This window comes from Podarcis bocagei (genome assembly GCF_964188305.1).
Source record: "Podarcis bocagei genome assembly, chromosome: 7".
Taxonomy (NCBI): Eukaryota; Metazoa; Chordata; class Lepidosauria; order Squamata; family Lacertidae; genus Podarcis; species Podarcis bocagei.
Window position 1 is genome coordinate 2,137,381 of NC_138132.1, and position 19,942 is coordinate 2,157,322.

The 19,942-nt window shown below is 46.4% G+C and overlaps 1 protein-coding gene across 1 annotated transcript in view; it reads right to left on the reverse strand.

Annotated features, from left to right (window-relative positions):
• Positions 1-19,590, reverse strand: part of DLL3 (delta like canonical Notch ligand 3) — a 176,599-nt gene extending 157,009 nt beyond the window's left edge. The window contains exons 1-2 of the mRNA XM_081200418.1: positions 19,334-19,590; positions 9,297-9,542 (exon numbers count right to left, since the gene is read on the reverse strand). Coding sequence (XP_081056544.1) covers positions 9,297-9,542; positions 19,334-19,387 — 300 coding nt within the window. The 5' untranslated portion in view covers positions 19,388-19,590. The remainder of the gene's footprint in view (positions 1-9,296; positions 9,543-19,333) is intronic.
• Positions 19,591-19,942: the final 352 nt, after the last annotated feature.

Consider the following 19,942-nt stretch of genomic DNA (forward strand, 5'->3'; position numbering starts at 1 on the left):
TACTGTATTTTAATATTTTGTTGAAAGCTGTCCAGAGTGGCTGGGGAAACCCAGCCAGATGGGCGAGGTATAAATAATAAATTATTATTATTATTATTATTATTATTATTATTATTATTATTATTATTATTATTATTATTATTATTACAAGGCCTACTGTGACTAAAATGTGTTGGCCACGTTGGGGCAGAGATGTAGACTGGCAACCAGCTGGCAGCTCCCTCACACATTATTATACAGTGGTTCTGCTCCTTCCTCCTGGGCCGTGTCCAGAAAGTGGTGTTGGGCGTTGAGTGTTCAGACCCCTCACTTGTGGGGTCCCTCAGGGTTTCACTCTCTCCCCCATGCTTTTTCATATCTATATGAAGCTGCTGGGAGAGATCATCAGGGGGTTTGGGCTGGGTGTCCATCAATATGAAGACACCAAGCTCTACAGCTCCTTTAAATCAGAAGGTGAAGGTCCTATGTGAGTGTCTGAAGGCAGTTGGAGGATGGATGGTGGGCCAACAGATTGAGGTTGAATCCTGACAAGACAGAAGTACTGTTTTTGGGAGACAGCAGGCGTGCGGGTATGGAGGACTCCCTGGTCCTGAATGGGGTAACTGTGCCCCTGAAGGACCAGGTGCGCAGCCTGGGAGTCATTCTGGACTCACAGCTGTTCATGGAGGCACAGGTCCATTCTGTGTCCAGGGCAGCTGTTTACCAGCTCCATCTGGTACGCAGGATGAGACCCTCCCTGCCCACAGACTGTCTCGCCAGAGTGGTGCATGCTCTGGTTATCTCTCGCTTGGACTACTGCAATGCGCTCTACGTGGGGCTACCTTTGAAGGTGACCCAGAAACTGCAATTAATCCAGCATGTGGCAGCTAGACTGGGGACTGGGATCGGCCGCCGAGACCACATAACACTAGTCCTGAAAGACCTACATTGGCTCTCAGTACGTTTCCGAGCACAATTCAAAGTGTTGGTGCTGACCTTTAAAGCCCTAAACGGCCTCGGCCCAGTATACCTGAAGGAGCGTCTCCACCCCCATCGTTCTGCCCGGACACTGAGGTCCAAGTCCGAGGGCCTTCTGGCGGTTCCCTCACTGCAAGAAGCCAAGTTACAGGGAACCAGGCAGAGGGCCTTCTTGGTAGTGGCACCCGCCCTGTGGAACACTCTCCCACCAGATGTCAAAGAGAAAAACAACTACCAAACTTTTAGAAGACATCTGAAGGCAGCCCTGTTTAGGGAAGCTTTTAATGTTTAATAGGTTATTGTATTTTAGTGTTCTGTTGGAAGCCACCCAGAGTGGCTGGGGAAACCCAGCCAGATGGGCGGGGTATAAATATATTATTATTATTATTATTATTATTATTATTATTATTATTATTATGGTGCGACGAGAGGCCTCAACTTCTTCCTCAGTCTTCAAGGATAACAGTAATTGCCACCTTACTTTTTGTGATTGTGTTTTAAAGTGTTCTTAATATGATGTTTTCATGTTGCATCCCACCCTGGAACCTTAGGGCAAAGGGCAGGTAACTAACAACAACTTTGAGTCTTGGTTATTTTCAAATGGGCCAGCAGTTGAGGTTGTGTTCAACAAGGCTGGTGATTCTTTCACAAAAATGCCAAAACAATAGCCCCTTGTGCTACTGTCCTCCTTGTGGTTAAATGCATTTCATTCGATTTTACGCAAGGCTCCAATTAGAAAAATAATAATAATCTCAAGTTCTGGAAAGGCAAGAGTGCCGCCATTTTGAGTGGGTGGCGCTGGGACTCGGCCATTTTCCTCCGCAACAATTCCTGTTCACATAACTCTTCCCTTCTGGTCGGTAGAAGCAGACCAGGTGACACATGTGCCCAAAAAATTAGCAGATGCTGTACAGTGGTGCCTCGCAAGACGAAAAGAATCCGTTCTGTGATTCTCTTCGTCTAGCGGTTTTTTCGTCTTGCGAAGCAAGCCCATTGATGGATTAGCGGATTAGCGCTATTAGCGGCTTTTAGTGGCTTATCTGCTGATCGGATCAGCTGATAAGCAGCTTAGTGGCTTAGAAAAAGGGGGGGAAGGAAAAAAAAACCAGCAGGAACTTGCAATACATTTTCGTCTTGCGAAGCAAGCCCATAGGAAATTCGTCTTGCGAAGCACCTCCAAAACGGAAAACTCTTTCGTCTAGCGAGTTTTCCGTCTTGCGAGGCATTCGTCTTGCGGGGCACCACTGTATTTTAGTTTTGACTTTAGCCCCCAAAAGATGTTTTTGTATGCCACGCCAGCGGCAAGAGTGCTGCTAGCTAAAAACTGGAAATCTCAAGAAATACCAATGGCAGATGAAGATGTTGGACTTTTTGGAGCTGATCGGAAGAATCCGCGACCAGAAAGAAGAGAATTATCAAGAAGACTGGAAGAACTTCAAAGATTATTTAGCCAAATATTGTAACAGAACATAATTAGAAGACACTTGAAAGTATCAAATAGGCTTAGGATTAGAATAAGAATGAATTGTAAAGCATTATGGATTTACAGTGGCGTAGCGTGGGTTGTCAGCACCCGGGGCAAGACAAGTAATTTGTGCCCCCTAACCCGTGGATTTGCGCCCCCTAACCCTAACCCTAACCCCCAGATGTTGCGCCCGGTGCGGCTGGCCGCCCCTGCACCCCCCACGCTACGCCACTGTGGATTTAGATTATTAAGAAAAGAGAAGAAGGTAGTAAATTGAAGGAGTTAATTTTATTAGAAAGACGGTTTTGGAGAACTGTTACAAGGTGATAGAATGAAATTCAGTCAGTTGACAAGGAAAGTTAAATTGGGTTTTAGAAGTAATAAGTGTTTATATTATTGTTTCTTTTTTTAGTATTGTAACGTGTTTTCTTTTGTGTGTGTTATATGTTATATCTGTTATAAATGTGGAAAATCATGGCAGATGAAGATGATGGAGTTTTTGGAGCTAGCCAACCTGACTGGAAGAGTCCGCGACCAGAAGGAAGAGGTGTACCAGGAGGAATGGAGGAAATTTAAAGACTATTTAGTTAAATATGTTAAGTTAATTTAATTGGAAAAGCTTGCAAATGTTAGATGGGCTTAGGATTTAAATACGTAATTTTAGGAGTTAATATGTTTAATGCCAAAATTGAAAGAAAGAAAGATGTTAGGTGAACAAGTTAATCTGACAAGAAAATTGGTTTTGGAAAACTGTTAAAATGACATACTCTGAAATTCAACTAGGGGGATACGAGGTAGTCAGTTAACAATGTTATTAGGATTGGTTTAAAAACGGCTGAGATCTATGTTTATTTGTTTGAATTTTTTTTTGGAAAATCAATAAAAATTTTAGAATAAATAAATAAATAAATAAATAGATGTGGAAAATCAATAATTTTTTTTAAAGAGAGTTTTAAATTTAGTTTTACTTCAAAAGTACTGTTACGGGAGGTGAGACTGTCATGTTCATAAATGGCCGCCTCGGGCTTAGTAAACGCCCACAATCGGGTGTGAGGGAACTGCCGGCGAGCAGCCATTTCGCATCCACCTTGGTACTTTTTCAGCTACGGTTAAGACTAGGACTTGCGCACGCAAGGTCCGTTCTCACAAGCTGGGGAATGCAGGGAAACCATTTTTATACGTCAGGAAAAATGCTGGGGGGGGGGGACAGAAAGGAAAGTCGTGGGGGTGCGCAAAGTGGTGAAACCATTCTGGATTATGATACATGAAGAGTTTAAAAAGATAAACTCGAAAAATCAGAGTATCGTGGGAAAGTTCATTCATTTCAGTCATTCAACTTCAAGGGTGAAACTAATATATGAGATCAACTCATGACATGCAAAGCGAGATGTGCTTCTACTTCTCAGAGGTCCAAACTTGCTCGATTTGCAATCCTTGTTTTGATGATTTCCTTGAATATTCTAATTTTCTGAGATTAATTGGGGCTTTTCATCAGTTGTATGCCATGATCACCGCAATGATAACAAATCAAGGCTTGACATATCTTGCTTTGCATGTCATGAGTCTATCTCATATATTAGTTTCGCCTTTCAAGTTGGATTACAGAACTCAAGGAACTTTCCCACGATATTCTAATTTTTCAAGTTTCACCTGTATTTAGGAGTTCGATCTTTAAAAAAACAGAAGCATTTTTGCTGGGTTTAGTATCCCTAAGGATAAAAGGAATATATTCCTTTACGCAACCGTGGCAGCCAGAATCGTAGTGGCAAAAAAATGGAAAACTGATAAATTACCAGAATTATTAGAATGGAGAACCAAATTTCTTGAATTCACGGAGATGGCAAAATTAACAGCATCAATTAGAGGCTACTCTAATCAAAAAATTAATAAAGAGTGAGAATGCGTTAAGGAATACATGAAAAGTCGGTGCTGGAGATTAAAAATTAATATGGAAAAGTTTAAAAGGTGCAAGGATACGATAATAATATATTGAGGTTGAAATAACAAATAAAGTGGATAACGCAACAATAACAAAAATAATAGTAGGTAAAGGAGATCCCACACGGCTGGAGGGAAGTACTAGGCTGTGGAAGAGGGAGGTGAAGGGATTAATTGTTAAAGATTGGCATAGGATTTAAGAGATTTAAATTTTCATAAAGATTCTATAAACAGCAAGAAATATCAAGTAAAGGTATCGGAGAGGAGATCAGTGTAAATGAAAACATGAGACTTATGGTTTTGTTACATATGATTTCATTTTTGGAGCTGTCTGTTTATTTTGGAGTTGTTTGTTGTAAAGAGGGTATATTATGTGAATAAAATAATAAAGGATTTGTGGGAGAGAGAAAGAAAGGAAGGAAGGAAGGAAGGAAGGAAGGAAGGAAGGAAGGAAGGAAGGAAGGAAGGAAGGAGAGTCGTGTGTCAATCTGGCCTTGCCCCAAGAGAAAGGCCTCCGAAAATGTAGAAAGTTAGTAATAAATGTTGGAAATGTAAAGAAAAAGAGGGAACATTTAATCACATGTGGTGGGAATGTAAAAAGGTGAAATGCTTCTGGGAGATGATATATAATGAGTTGAAAAAAATGTTGAAATATACATTTATAAAGAAACCAGAAGCATTTCTACTGGGCATTGTGGGGAGTGATATAAATGGAAAGGAATGTAAGCTCTTTTTATATGCAGTAACAGCAGCAAGAATATTACCGGCCCAAAAATGGAAGCAAGAAGAATTGCCGACGATTGAAGAATGGAGGATGAAGTTAATGGGCTATGCAGAACTAGATAAACTAACAGGAAGGATTCGAAACCGGCGGGACCAGAAATTCACGGAAGACTGGAGTAAATTTACGGACTATTTGAAAAGTAATTGTGAAGAACAGATGGCGTTTGTAGGGTTGCAAGAAGTTTTGTGAGGAGTATTATTAGAAGTATTGCAAAAATGGAGGATGATTTGTCAAGAGATGAAAAGGCAATATAAAGTTAAGAAATGCATAAGAAGTGGTGAAAACGGTGGATCATCAGAGGAGCTGGTGGAAGTCCAAAAAGATTGTATAAGTGATAAGTTTTGTGGTACATTTTATAATTTATATGTTAAAATTAATAAAAGATATTATAAAAAAGAGAGAGAGAAAGGCCTCGGGGTGAACATGGCGGCCTAAAAGCTGGTGGGCAGTTTTCCGTCTACCGGCTAAAATGGAGTCAGAGTTTTTATGGGGCTGATACACACATTAAAATAAAAATAAAAAGCTGGATGTGGTGTTTATGGGCAACTAAGTAGTCCTCTGTTTGCTCCAGATGCCGACTAGACTGTCCCCACCTCAGTCCATTATTTCCCTCACAATTTCTCCTCGGTCTCCTGTTGTTGTTTTTCTCTACAACAGCCTTCATTCAAACTCCCAGAGTGCGTCTTACACTTAATAAAAAACACGACAATTCGATTCAGGAGAACATACTCAAATCCAAAAATAAATATAAATGGCTGCCTTCCCAACACCACATAGACCAAAATTGTAAAAGAAAAAAAGAAAATTTCTCTCGTTTTCTCCTCAGAAGAAGAACTGTGAGGGAACAAGTTGGTGGGGAAACACCTTTAGGGTTACACTCAACTATTAAAATCGTGTATTGTGTGGTCTGTTTTCCCTTAACCAAGTGAGGAAAAACAGCAAATAAATTCTTATTAAGCTGGGCTGCACACACGCAAAATAAGAAGAAAAAGAAGAAGAACTGTATTTTTCCGCGTATAAGACTATATTTTTTCCTAAATTTTTGAAGTTTAAAATAAGGGGTTGTCTTACACACAGATAGTGTATTTTCTTAATTTTGACTCCCCCAAAATAGGAGGTGTCTTATACATGGAAAAATACGGTAGTAGTGGTGGTAATAATAATAATAATAATAATAATAATAATAATAATAATAATAATAATATTGAGGGAGGCAGAGCAGCAAATGCCACCCCCCACCCCCTGGCTCTGCTCCAAGTCAAGGTACCTAATACCCAAAAGCTGACTAATTTATTTTAGCACCTGAAGCAGAAAATCTCATAACTGCTTCCCCTCTTCCCTGGCATTAAAATAATATATGATGATAATAATAATATTAACTTAACAGTTGGCTGTCATGACACTCAAAATCAACTGTCTGAGGCACTTGCCTCATCCTGCCTAATGGCAGGGCCGGCAGTCTTAACAGGGTATCACTTCTTTAAAGAAGTCCTGGTCAAATTTGTTGCACGTGGATAAACGATACTGCCAAAAAGGAAAAAAAGAAGTAGTATTTACTTGTCTTTTGATAATGTGAACACATTATTGCAACAGGTGGCATCCTAGAAAAGGTACTCTTTTGGTTTTGTTGTTGTTTAGGCGTTTAGTGGTGTCCGCCTCTTCGTGACCCCCTGGACCAGAGCATGCCAGGCCCTCCTCCCGCAGTTTGGTCAAACTCATGGTGGTATCTTTGAGAACACTGTCCCATGGACCTAATAGGTATCTAAAGCCATTTGCACATGCAGAATGTAGGCACCCTATATATTTGTTGTTGTTTAGTCATTTAGTCGTGTCCGCCTCTTTGTGACCCCCTGGACCAGAGCAGACCAGGCCCTCCCGTCTTCCACTGCCTCCCGCAATTTGGTCAAACTCATGCTGGCAGCTTCGAGAACACTGTCCCACCATCTCTTCATCTGTCGTCTCCTTCTCCTTGTGCCCTCCATCTTTCCCAACATCAGGGTCTTTCCCAGGGAGTCTTCTCTTCTCAGGAGGTGGCCAAAGTCTTAGAGCCTCAGCTTCAGGATCTGTCCTTCCAGGGAGCCCTCAGGGCTGATTTCCTTCAGAATGGAGAGGTTGGATCTTCTTGCGTTTTGCCGCTTCCACGCATGCACGTAGAATCATAGAATAGAATCCTAGAGTTGGAAGAGACCACCAGGGCCATCGAGTCCAACCCCCTGCCAAGCAGGAAACACCATCAGAGCACTCCTGACATATGGTTGTCAAGCCTCTGCTTAAAGACCTCCAAAGTAGGAGACTCCACCACACTCCTTGGCAGCAAATTCCACGTGACGTCATTTTGAGTGTCTGCGCATACGCGAGCGGCGAAACCCGGAAGTTACGCGCTCCGTTACTTCCAGGTTGCCGTGGAGCTCAACACGAACGTGCTCAACCCAAAGCACGTTCAACTGGAGGTACGACTGTATTGGTAACTAAGTCTGCCTTCAGGGATCCAACTGTGAACTGATGTAAGTAAACTTCTTTTATTGACTTTGACAGGGCTCTTTTTACCCACAGGTGTGGGGCACCCAGGCTCCAAATACTGGGGGGTGCCAGGCGCCCGCAGCCGAAGCCACCTAAGCTCTTAACTATCTACCTGTTATGAAATAATAAATAATTTTGATCAAGCTAGAAAAACATAATGCATATGTACCTAGGTATTACCAAAATGTATACCTACTGTTTCGCTAAAGGACTTTCGACTCTGTGCGCTCATTTACCAAAGACATCGGTGGCACTCTCCGCTTTTCTGCTCAAGTTTGGGGGTTCAAAAGAAAAATCATCCGGCAAACCGTTTCCAACCCGCTAAGAAAAGAAATTTGGGAACAAGAGAAGGCAACCCCCACGCCTGTTTTTGTATGGAGATTTTTTTGGGGTGGGGGTGGGGAGCTGCGCCACTGTTCCGCGCCTCCTCTCTTAACCGCACTTCAATTGCTGCAAATTAATTAAAACCTTGGAAACTTCCTGCAGCAAGCGGCTCTGGTGGTGGGTTGGGGAGGCGAAGGCGAGGCGAAGAAGCCTCCATGTATGTTCACAGTTTCCCTCAGGATGCGAGACGAGAGGGGGTGTGAAGAGAATCAGAACTTACAGGGTTAAACAGTTCTGAGTGACGTCTCACATTCTGAGGCGTGGTTATGTTCACATACGGGAGTGGTTTCTCTGTATGTTTTCCTCTTTCGTTTTGGACCGAGAGGCGAAAGATGTGCGCTCTTTCGCCTGGCTGATTTAAGATGATTTAAGATGTTTTTCTACACGATTAAAGACTGTTGGAGATAAGCAACAAGCCTGCGTGCAGTCTGATTTATTACACACACATTGCAACAGTTTTCTACCGCTGCGAAGACTCTGCTACACGAAGCTGACGGTGAGCTGCCCACGGGAGTCCAGAGTGGCGCAGGGAAGCGTGCCAGACTCCATCCAAAAGCCACACTCCAGCCTGAGGCTGCAACTATAGAAGGAGCCTGCGAGAGAAATAACCGGCAGTCGGCGTCACTTGTGGAGCCATGGACTTGTTTCGTCTCTGGACGGGGGGGGGGGGTGCTGGGTGGATCTGGGTGGCTCATATGCTAAAGACTGCCCTGGACTTTGAATAAGATTGTGGTGTCTTTATTCTTTTAAGGATTCAAGGGAACTTACCAGGAACGTACAATTCAATCTGAAACAGACCGAACTGTATAATAGTGAGAGGCTCACACGAGCCTGCAAACAGCTACCCGCTGTGCATGTAAAAAGGGGAATGTAAACTCTGCTAAGTAAAGGAACTTTCTAGAGCAAGTTAGGAAGGATATTAATAAACAATATATCCTCTCTGCCAACCCTGAACATTCCCACACATTCAAGTAAATCAATAAAAATACTTAACTGAGGTTCTGCACCCAACAGATATCCTAGCCCCACACACGCCTCAACACATCTTTCCCCATACCTTCTCGCTGCACACTAAAGTACAGAAACAAGGCATGTGCCAGACAGAAAACGCCAACTATATGGGACACAGGTAGCAAATTCATCAGGACCCCGTGGGAGAAAGGGGTGCAGAGCACGGCTTCCTGTCCTGAGTTTGAAACCGAGAGGCTCAGAACATGCACATCTGAGGCCTGGGGGAAAGGAGCTCACCGGCCACTTGAAGTGGAAAGGGACCCGGATGGGCCCGCTGGTGGCCACGGCGTTGCGGTCAGCAGGGACAATGTCGCTCAAGGCTGCCCCAAAGGTGCAGGGGGGCTCCGGAGAAACCACGGCTTGGGCGTGCTTCAGGCAGACGCGGAAGAAGAGGCGGCAGGGCTGGCCGCCGTGGCAGAAGCTCCGCAGGCTGGTGGTGGTGAAGGAGTGGACTTGAAGTTCGAAGACGCCGGCCAGCTCAGCCTGTGAGCGATAAAGAGAGGGTGGGGGAAAACCAGTTAACACAGGAGAGTCCTTGCAGCCCCCTCCCTCTGAGCTATTACAGGAACACAGGAAGCTATCTGTCTGATACCGAATCAGACCATCGGGTCCATCCAGATTAGCATTTTCTGCACTGACTGGTGATACGATACAATACGACGTCTTTATTGTCATTGTGCCATACACAACAATGAAATTGAAAAATCTACATCAGACATTCAAAAACCCCTAAAAACTCTGAAACTCCATTTTAAAATACAATATACTCCTATAGAGACTCCTTACACTGCGTTTAAAACCAGAATTGCATTTGGGTAAAAACTGTTTCTCAGGTGGCTAGTCCTAGTCTTTATAACCCTGTACAGTGCCTCTCCAAGATTTCTGGTAGGGGTCTTTTCACAGCACTTCCTGGAAATGCCGCTAGGAATTAAATCTAGGATTTCCTGAATCGTGCACAGCAAATGCTCTGCCACTGAACTATTCGTTTATTGATACCAATATTTGTATACCACTATGTCATAAATAAGGGACGCGGGTGGCGCTCTGGTGTAAACCACAGAGCCTCTTGGGCTTGTCGATCAGAAGGTCTGCGGTTCAAATCCCCGCGACGGGGTGAGCTCCCATTGCTCTGTCCCTGCTCCTGCCAACCTAGCAGTTTGAAAGCACATCAAAGTGCAAGTAGATAAATAGGTACCGCTCCGGCGGGAAGGTAAACGGCGTTTCCGTGCGCTGCTCTGGTTCACCAGAAGTGGCTTAGTCCTGCTGGCCACATGACCCGGAAGCTGTACGCCGGCTCCCTCGGCCAGTAAAGCGAGATGAGTGCCGCAACCCCAGAGTCGGTCACGACTGGACCTAATGGTCAGAGGTCCTTTACCTTTATGTCAAATAGATATAGATATGTAACCATATTTTTCTGTGTGTAACACACACACACACCCCGTGTATAAGACACCCCCTATTTTGGGGGACTCAAAATTAATAAAATAGGGGGAGACTGCCAAGGGTTAAGCTTTTTGGGGGAGACTGCCGAAAATCGGTCACCCAGCGTGCAAACACTGACAAAGGCGAGTGTCGCCGAAGCCACCAATCGTCTGCCCGTTCAATGCTGGCAGCCGCCAAAAAACTGCCCAATTGCCGCAGCGGCAGCCCATCACAAACAGCCCTTGCGACAGCCACCAATCGCCCACCCTTGTGACGCTGAGAATCTCCTGCTCGCAGCTGAAACCAATCGCCCCCTCCCGCACTACCTGTGTATAAGATGAGCCCCAATTTGTAACATCATTTTTAAATAAATAAAAAACCTCGTCTTATGCACGGAAAAATATGGTGTATCTCAAAGTGGTTTGCAGCGATAGAAATATAAAACCATACAAAGGTTGAATACAGACATCAATTAAGGATTATGGAAAGATGAATTCTTAACTGGCTTCATAGGCTTGGTGGAAAAGAAAAGTTGGTACAGTTATTCCATACTATTGGCAGAGTATTCCACAGGGCTGGGCCAATGACACAAAAGGCTTGGCTTCTCATGGTCAAATGAGCCTCACCAACTTGGGAAATGACCAACAATGTACCTGAAGCCGGTGTTAGAAACTCGGATATATAAGCTAGGTAAGTCTTGGGGGCCGGACGGCTCTAAAGTCTTTTCAAATGATGGACTGACTGTGATGGATTCTCAGTTACACATCTGGCAGGTTCAGATGGCAAGCTTGAGCTAGGTTAAGAGCTTTGAGAACTGAAAGAAGTATACCTGAAGGAGCGTCTCTACCTCCATCGTTCTACCCGGACACTGAGGTCCAGCACCGAGGGCCTTCTGGCAGTTTCCTCACTGCGAGAAGCCAAGTTACAGGGAACCAGGCAGAGGGCCTTCTCGGTGGTGGCACCTGCCCTGTGGAACTCCCTCCCACCAGATGTCAAAGAGAACAACAACTACCAGACTTTTAGAAGACATCTGAAGGCAGCCCTCTTTCGGGAAGCTTTTAATGTTTGATGTATTATAGTATTTTAATATTCTTTTGGAAGCCGTCCAGAGTGGCTGGGGAAGCCCAGCCAGATGGGCGGGGTATAAATAATAAATTATTATTATTATTATTATTATTATTATTATTATTATTATTATTATTATTAGTTACTTGGTCCAGGGATAGTCCACATATATATTGCCCTATTATTCCAACTTCTTTTTCTTAACGGTGACTCTTCCTGGTCAGGCTGCCCCGAAAACGCAATTTGGTTCCAGAAATTCATTTCTGATTGTGCAGATAAAATAGAACTGACAGAATATGATAGGGTGGGGTATCAGTGTGTGAAAACAGTCCAAATCCAGTGATCCCCAGATGCTGGAGACGTCAGGCACCATCCTGACGCCCAGGAATCTTCACTTGGTCGCAAGTGGTCCAAAGCCGGGTGCAAAATGCGCCTAGCGTCTGGCTAATTTCGAACATTGCCTGCAGCTGATCTCAGTGATCTGAGCTGGGATGTAAGGGATAGGTAATCCCTGAGGTACCCTTGACCTAAATTGTTTAAGAACCTTGAACCTAGCTCAGCAGTACGTGGGCAACACTCAGCTTGCCAACCTCAAAGAAGATTCCACCTAAACATTAGGAAGAACTTCCTGACAGTAAGAGCTGTTCGACAGTGGAATTTGCTGCCAAGGAGTGTGGTGGAGTCTCCTACTTTGGAGGTCTTTAAGCAGAGGCTTGACAACCATATGTCAGGAGTGCTCTGGTGGTGTTTCCTGCTTGGCAGGGGGTGGGACTCGATGGCCCTTGTGGTCTCTTCCAACTCTAGGATTCTAGGATTCTAAGAACTTAATTCGTTCTGGAGGTCCGTTCTTAACCTGAAACTGTTCTTAACCTGAAGCACCACTTTAGCTAATGAGGCCTCCTGCTGCCGCCACACAATTTCTGTTCTCATCCTGAAGCAAAGTTCTTAACCCGAGGTACTATTTCTGGGTTAGCGGAGTCGTATGTAACCTGAAGCGTCTGTAACCCGAGGTACCACTGTACTTATGGCTGCCAACCTTTTCAGAAGCTCTAGCAGGGGCGTCTTACTCATAGACGTTAGTGGCGCAGGGTGCCAGGGCACCGGATTTTGGAGGGTGCCATAGGCTGAGTGTCCAAGGCAGCTCTGGGGCAGCCCACTCCCCTCCTTTCAGCCACACATAGGAGTGCACTGCGTCCGGCTCAGGAAAGCCCCTTCATGTGCCCTCCCCATGGCTGCCTGGGTGCCTGACGGGTGCGATCGGGGGTGGGCGCGAGATGCCCTCTCTGGCCATGTCGCTGCCTGTGCGCCTCCCTGCAGAGTCTGCGAGCGGAGCAGGAAAGTGCCCTGTGCTATCCCGACTGAGCGAGGCAAACTATCTTATCTGCTTGCTGGCCCTCCTGTAGCACAGACTTCCCTGGATGGGGGCAGGCAAGGGGCACTGAGCGCTTAGAGGGAGGCTTCGCGGGAGGCCATCTGGGCTGCGATTTGGGCACCTCTTACTTACTGTGCAGTGCCAAGCGCACATCAGACCACCTGACGTAAAGGAGCCAGGCCGAAGTCCCCCCCCCCCTTAAAAAGGTTGACATCTCAGGGAAATGGGGGGAGGGGGACACCGGAGAGATATTTGCACCACGCCGCCGGATATGCTTAAGATGGCTCTGAGCTCTTGCGCCAGGAACTATAGCTGGATATGGCAACATTTACCAGGTGAAAGTGTTCATCTCCATGCTGTCAAAAAATTAACCATCGCCCACTGATTTCTACAAACTGTTGTAGAGTAGGGTTGCCATATTTGTGTGAGTGTCTGGAGGAGGTTGGAGGATGGATGGCAGCTAACAGATTGAGGTTGAATCCTGACAAGACAGAAGTACTGTTCTTGGGGGACAGGGGGTGGGCTGGTGTGTGATCCTGAATGGGGCAACTGTGCCCCTGAAGGACCAGGTGCGCAGCCTGGGAGTCATTTTGGACTCACAGCTGTCCATGGAGGCGCAGGTCCATGCTGTGTCCAGGGCAGCTGTCCGCCACCACCATCTGGTACGCAGGATGAGACCCTCCCTGCCCACGGACTGTCTGGCCAGAGTGGTGCATGCTCTGGTTATCTCCCGCTTGGACTACTGCAATGCGCTCTATGTGGGGCTACCTTTGAAGGTGACCCGGAAACTACAACTAATCCAGAATGCTAGACTGGGGACTGGGAGCAGCTGCCAAGACCACATAACACCAGTCCTGAAAGACCTACACTGGCTCCCAGAACGTTTCTGAGCACAATTCAAAATATTGGTGCTGACCTTTAAAGCCCTAAATGGCCTCGGTCCAGTATATCTGAAGGAGCATCTCCACCCCCATCGTTCTGCGCGGACACTGAGGTCCAGCACTGAGGGCCTTCTGGCCCTTCCCTCCCTCCAAGAAGCCAAGTTACAGGGAACCAGGCAGAGGGCCTTCTCAGTGGTGGCGCCCGCGCTGTGGAACGCCCTCCCACCAGATGTCAAAGAGACAAACAACTACCAGACTTTTAGAAGACATCTGAATGCAGCCCTGTTCAGGGAAGCTTTTGATGTTTAATAGGTTTTGTATTTTAATATTCTGTTGGAAGCCACCCAGAGTGGGGAAACCCAGCCAGATGGGCGGGGGTATAAATAATAATTTATTTAGCTGTTGAGCTTTTAGGGCAAAATTTTGTCGTTTTCCCACCCATGCGCTGCTTCTGACTGCAGGGTTCTGGCATCCTGTTCTCACAGTGACCAACTCACAGTGAACATCTGTGGGGAACATGTTGCCCAGAAACTTGCATCATGTTCCCCACCCCATCAACATCATCTGACCATGCCAAGGGCTCTTTCTTCCTCTGAGCTCTTTTTGCAGAGAAAGCCATGTCTCTGTCCCAGACACCCCCATCTAGAGCAGGACACTGCAGTCGCTCTCCCCAGTCTCTTTCTTTATGCCCCACCTCCTTTTACAACAATAGCAAACCATATACAGTCATACCTCGGGTTACAGACGCTTCAGGTTGCGTTTTCTCAGGTTATGGACTGCCAAACCCTGGAAGTACCGGAACGGGTTAATTCCAGGTTTTGGCAGTTGCGCATGCGCTAAATCGCGCACGCGCAGAAGCACCAAATTGCAACCCGCGCATGCGCAGACACACAGCTGCCGGTTGCGAACACTGCAGGTTGTGAACGTGCATCCCACACAGATCACGTTCGCAACCTGAGCATCCACTGCACTGACAACAGAATCTAAATTACAATCTACATTAATTTCCATCCTTGAAAAAGCAGTTCTTGGCCTTCCATTGATCTCTGCTTAGACATTTCTTTTGTGTATCTCTCTCTCTCATATACACACAGAACATTTCACACAAATTCCACCCTACTTTCCCGAGTCTGGAGGCAGATATATTTGTGTGTGTTGGCGGCAGGAGGGAAGGAGACTAGCTTCCTGGAGGAACTGTAAAGACTTTATAGACGTAGTACTCCATTCCACTTTTGTGAGGAAACCCTCACACTTTTGCAAACAGCCACATGAAACAAATTTGCTGCCCTCCTGCTTCTCCTCACTGAATCCATGGCCAGGTAGCTCACCCATCCCTGAAGCAGCCCTGACCTGGTGGAAATTAGACTGGCCTCGACTAGAGCCAGGGCCTTTTTGGCCGTGGCCCCGGCCTGGTGGAACGCTCTCCTCCCACAAGAGACCAGGGCCCTGTGGGATTTGACATCTTTCCGCAGGGCCTGCAAGACGGAGCTGTTCCGCCTGGCCTTTGGGCAGGGCGCAGTTTGACTTACTTCCCTTTGCATAAAACAAGCCTGAAAGAGACCCCCCAACCCACTCACAGGTCCTTGTATGCTCAGTGGAAACAGTTGGTCCTGGCAAGTATTAACCACTCTCAGTTCCAACCTGATGATTGCCACCTGTCTAGATTTTAACTTGTCTGAATTAATTTTAAGACGCATTTTAATTCATTGATGTCTGTTTTTATGCACATTGTGTTGTTTTTATGATGTTAGCAGCTCTGAGCCCGGTCTTGGCCGGGGAGGGTGGGATACGAATAAAAGTTTATTTCTTTATATTTATTATAAAGACACCCCAGTATTGAAGAAGGTGAAAAATACTAGCTAATAACCTGAGCCTATACAGTGGTACCTCAGGTTACAGACGCTTCAGGTTACAGACTCAGCTAACCCAGAAATAGTACCTCGGGTTAAGAACTTTGCTTCAGGATGAGAACAGAAATTGCGCAGCGGCGGCAGCGGGAGGCCCCATTAGCTAAAGTGGTGCTTCAGGTTAAGAACAGTTTCAGGTTAAGAACGGACCTCCGGAATGAATTAAGTTCTTAACCCGAGGTACCACTGTACGTGCTTTCCTGGAAGGGTTTATGAGAAGGAATGCAGCCTAAGCCTAAACTTTATTGCAGCCGTCGTTTATTATTTATTACGGTACATTTTAGATCTCTCCTTCGTTCCTGAATTCCAGAGGGTTGGACTTGATGACCCTTGGGGTCACTTCCAAATCTACAACTGTATGATTCTATGACCGTTCCTTCAAGGAGTTTGAGGTGGCACACACTGTTCTCACTCTCTCCATTTAATCCCCACAACAGCCCTGAGAAGTAGGTTGTGCTGAGAGAGAGCGACTGCTCCAAGGCCACCCAGTCAGCTGCATGGATGGGTGGAGATTTGAACCTGGGTCTCTGGCCCGAGTCTGACACTCTAACCACACTAGCATCCAGAGTCTGCTTTTTCAACACCAAGAAGATAAATAAACTTCATTTGCATTAGCCAATGGCCTTAGCAACAGTAAAACATTACAGTATACGTAGAAAAGGAAATTTGATATAAAAGCACAATTTGAAGTCCTGAATCAGAAAGGCTGAAACTACATTTAACAACCGTGATCCAAAACACTGCCACAAAAAAGGTTTCAACACCAAGGGTCAACTTTGGAGTAATAAAGATGGGGTGGGGTGGGGGACGACGACACACAGTTCCAAAACACCCGAAAGACTAATTTATCATGGCAAGAACCAAGCGCACGAAGGAGACAGTAAAGAAGGGTGTGCGTGTGTGTGTGTGTGTGTGTGTGTGTCAAAAAAGAAGACCACTGTGCTTACACGCTGGTCCAGCGGAGACGGGAGGAATTGCGATGCAAGATTAAAATGCAAATGGCCTGGCAAGAAAGAGCACAGGTCAGGGTGGGTAGGAAGAGTGTAAGATTTAAGTGTACAGTGGTAACTCAGGTTAAGTATTTAATTCGTTCCGGAGGTCCGTACTTAACCTGAAACTGTTCTTAACCTGAAGCACCACTTTAGCTAAAGGGGCCTCCTGCTGCCACCACGCCGCCAGAGCCTGATTTCTGTTCTCATCCTGAAGCAAAGTTCTTAACCTGAAGCACTATTTCTGGGTTAGCGGAGTCTGTAACCTGAAGCGTATGTAACCTGAGGTACCACTGTAAAAACAAGGGAGGTGGCACACTCTCCTACCCTGGAGGTTTTGAAGCAGAGGTTGGATGGCCGTCTGTCATGGATGCTTTAGCTGAGATTCCAGCATTGCAGGGGGTTGGACTAGATGACCCTCGGGGGTCCCTTCCAACTCTGATTCCATGACTGCACTGATGTCTATATAACAAGCCTAAGAAGAGACCTGTTGGATCAGGCCAAGGGCCCGTCTAATCCAGTATCTTGTTCTTGCAGTAGCCAACCAGATCTGTGGATCCCAAACAGAGGTCCATGCTATGGGGCAGAGAGGACTTCTGGGGACGCCCACAAACAGCCACAAATGCTGCGAGAAATCTACTACTAAATTAATACTTCCATGTGCAGATCTTTCTCTCTCTCTCTCGCACACACACACCCCTAACCCAGACACTGAAAGTTGCAATCATTAGGTGGAAGAAAACATCTGCTCTTTTATTCCTGTCCTTCAGGTCAATGCCTTCTGCAACCAGGCGGGGGCCTCGTTGCCAGGTCAGAGAAGGGGAGTAGCCAAGGCGAGGGGCTTATCACTCCTCCTCAATATTTCATGCCAACAGCACACAAGAGCGAACATCCATGCGCTCATCTGCCCAAACAGATTGCTGAGCTAGAGATTTTTTTTAAGTCTAGCACAGTGGTGGCTGTTGCTGAACTCCCATCATCCCTAACTTTTGGCTATGGTGGATGGAGGTTTGAAAAGGCAAAAGTTCAGAAGACAAAAACCCAGTTCACAAAGGATTCAGCAACAAGTTTTCATGGGGAACAAAGACAAAACGGTGCTTTGATTCAAGAAAGATCCTGATTCATTTAACTGCTCTTCTCTTTACCACTGACACACACACACAGCAACCAAATCTAAGCCAACTTCAACCCCAAAACGTCTCTTTTTAGAACACCGTCATCCACTCCAATTCAAATCCCAGTTTTGGTGAAGGGGCTGTGCACAGACAATTCCCTAAATTTCCTAACAGAAGACATTTCCAGATTTTGCCCTTTTAATCTCTGTGCAATTGCTGCATCAGAATCTTAGTCTCACCAGACATCCATTATCATCACTCGTGCAAACAGCGTTTTCCGAAAGTGTGCCCAAAGTTGGTGTACTGAGCTGCCTCTGGAATTGCACAGTGAGGGGGAAGCGATAAATGCATATACTGTACGTACATCAATAAAACACCAGCCTGCACCCCACCTCTTCATTCAATCTGGATTGAAATCTGAGCGCTTCTTTTTCAAAAAACCTGTTGCAAACAACCCACTTGCGATACGGCAACAACCCATTTACAGTATGAAGCCCTTGTCTGGAAGCAGCCTAATTAAAAATCACATTTTGTCTTAAACGCAGCACAAAAAACTTCTGAAGACAACAGCAGATGTGCTCCACGCAAGTTGCTTTTGCTTTACCAACCCAGGACCAGATTCCTTTAAAAACAAACAAACAAACAACTTCCTTCTGTTCTGCTCTATTTCCGAAGGATTTAGTAACAACCACAGTTGCTTAAATTAAGAGTGTTGGATGAGGATTGGGCCACTCAGCCATGACCCTCACCACATGAGCTTGCTCCATCAACCTAACCTACCTCAGTTGCTGAAAGGATAAAATGGGGGGAGCCATATATACTACATTTAGGTCCTTGGAAGAAAGGCAGAATATGCAATTAATAACAAGTAGCTATTATAAGGATCCAAAGTTTCATGGTAGCACTTGTTTAGGCAAGTCCTATCTAGAGATCCAAAAGGCTGCACACATTTCCCGCCTATACACTGTAATGTGGACTAGAAACTTGAAAAACCCGACATCTGACACGTCCTTCCTTTTACTACGAACACCTTGCCTGAGACCTCGGGGTTTGCAACCTGAAGGCTGGGGTGCCAAACGCAGCCTTCTTCCCCAGAGCGCACGCAAACGGACCAGTCTCTTTCCATGGGTACCAACTCCCTGGGTCCCCGGGCACCCGCAAAATTCTATTAAGGGGCCCGGGGCACCCACAAATTTCGGTGCCAGGCCATGCACGCCGCACGGCACCCACGGCCGCGGGGCCAAGTTGACACTCCTGTCTGTCTCCTACTCAACAGCAAAGCTTGGGCAGATCGATACCCAAGTGTCTGTACACACACGAGCGCAAGGGCTACTTTATTCGCAGCAAACCACCTGGTCCTCCACGGATTAACCTAAAATCGCCGTAAACGGGCATCGGGAGCGGGAGGCGAAGGCACCTTTAACTCCTACACCCCTCCTCGCGCGTAGGAAACGGCGCGTTTTGCCAGCGGGTTCGGCTGCGCGCTCTCTTTACGCGCGAGAATCCGATCGGTGCGCACTCACCCGCGGGGCGCACAGCAGCGCCAGGAAGCCGGAGAAGAGGAGGCGGAGAGCCATGTAGCCGGGACTCCAAGGAGAGGAGGAAGGCGAGCTCCTGAGACTCTGCAGAGAGCCAAGTCCCCGGCGAGCGCCGTCCCAGAGCAGCAGCAAAAGGGGAGAAGTGAAGCCAAAGCGGCGGGGAGCGCAGACGGAGCCGCAGGTGCCGCGCTGGGGAACAGGCTGGAGATCAAACAGGAGCAGGAAGGCACGCGCGCAGCTTATGAATGGAAGCGTAAAGGGGCCCCTCCGAACTTCTTATAGGCAGGGCGGGCCTTGGCCCCGCCTCCGGCAGCCAGAGGCCCCGCCCCTCGGAGAAGCAAAAACTTTCCAAACCGCTCCCTCCCCCCAACCCCAACCGCGAAAGACTCCCCCCCGACGTCTTCTCTTTTCTTCTTGGCACAATGAGACCTGCTAGCTGCTGGGTTAGAGGGAACGCCGAGAGGAAGCGGGCAGGACGCCTGGGTCCCCTTGGAAAAGTCGAGGTGGAGAGTGGCTGGTTGGAGCAGAGAAAGGCTTGCTTTTTCCTTCTTTCTTTCTCAGTTCTCTCAACATACAGCAGCGTCACAAAGATAT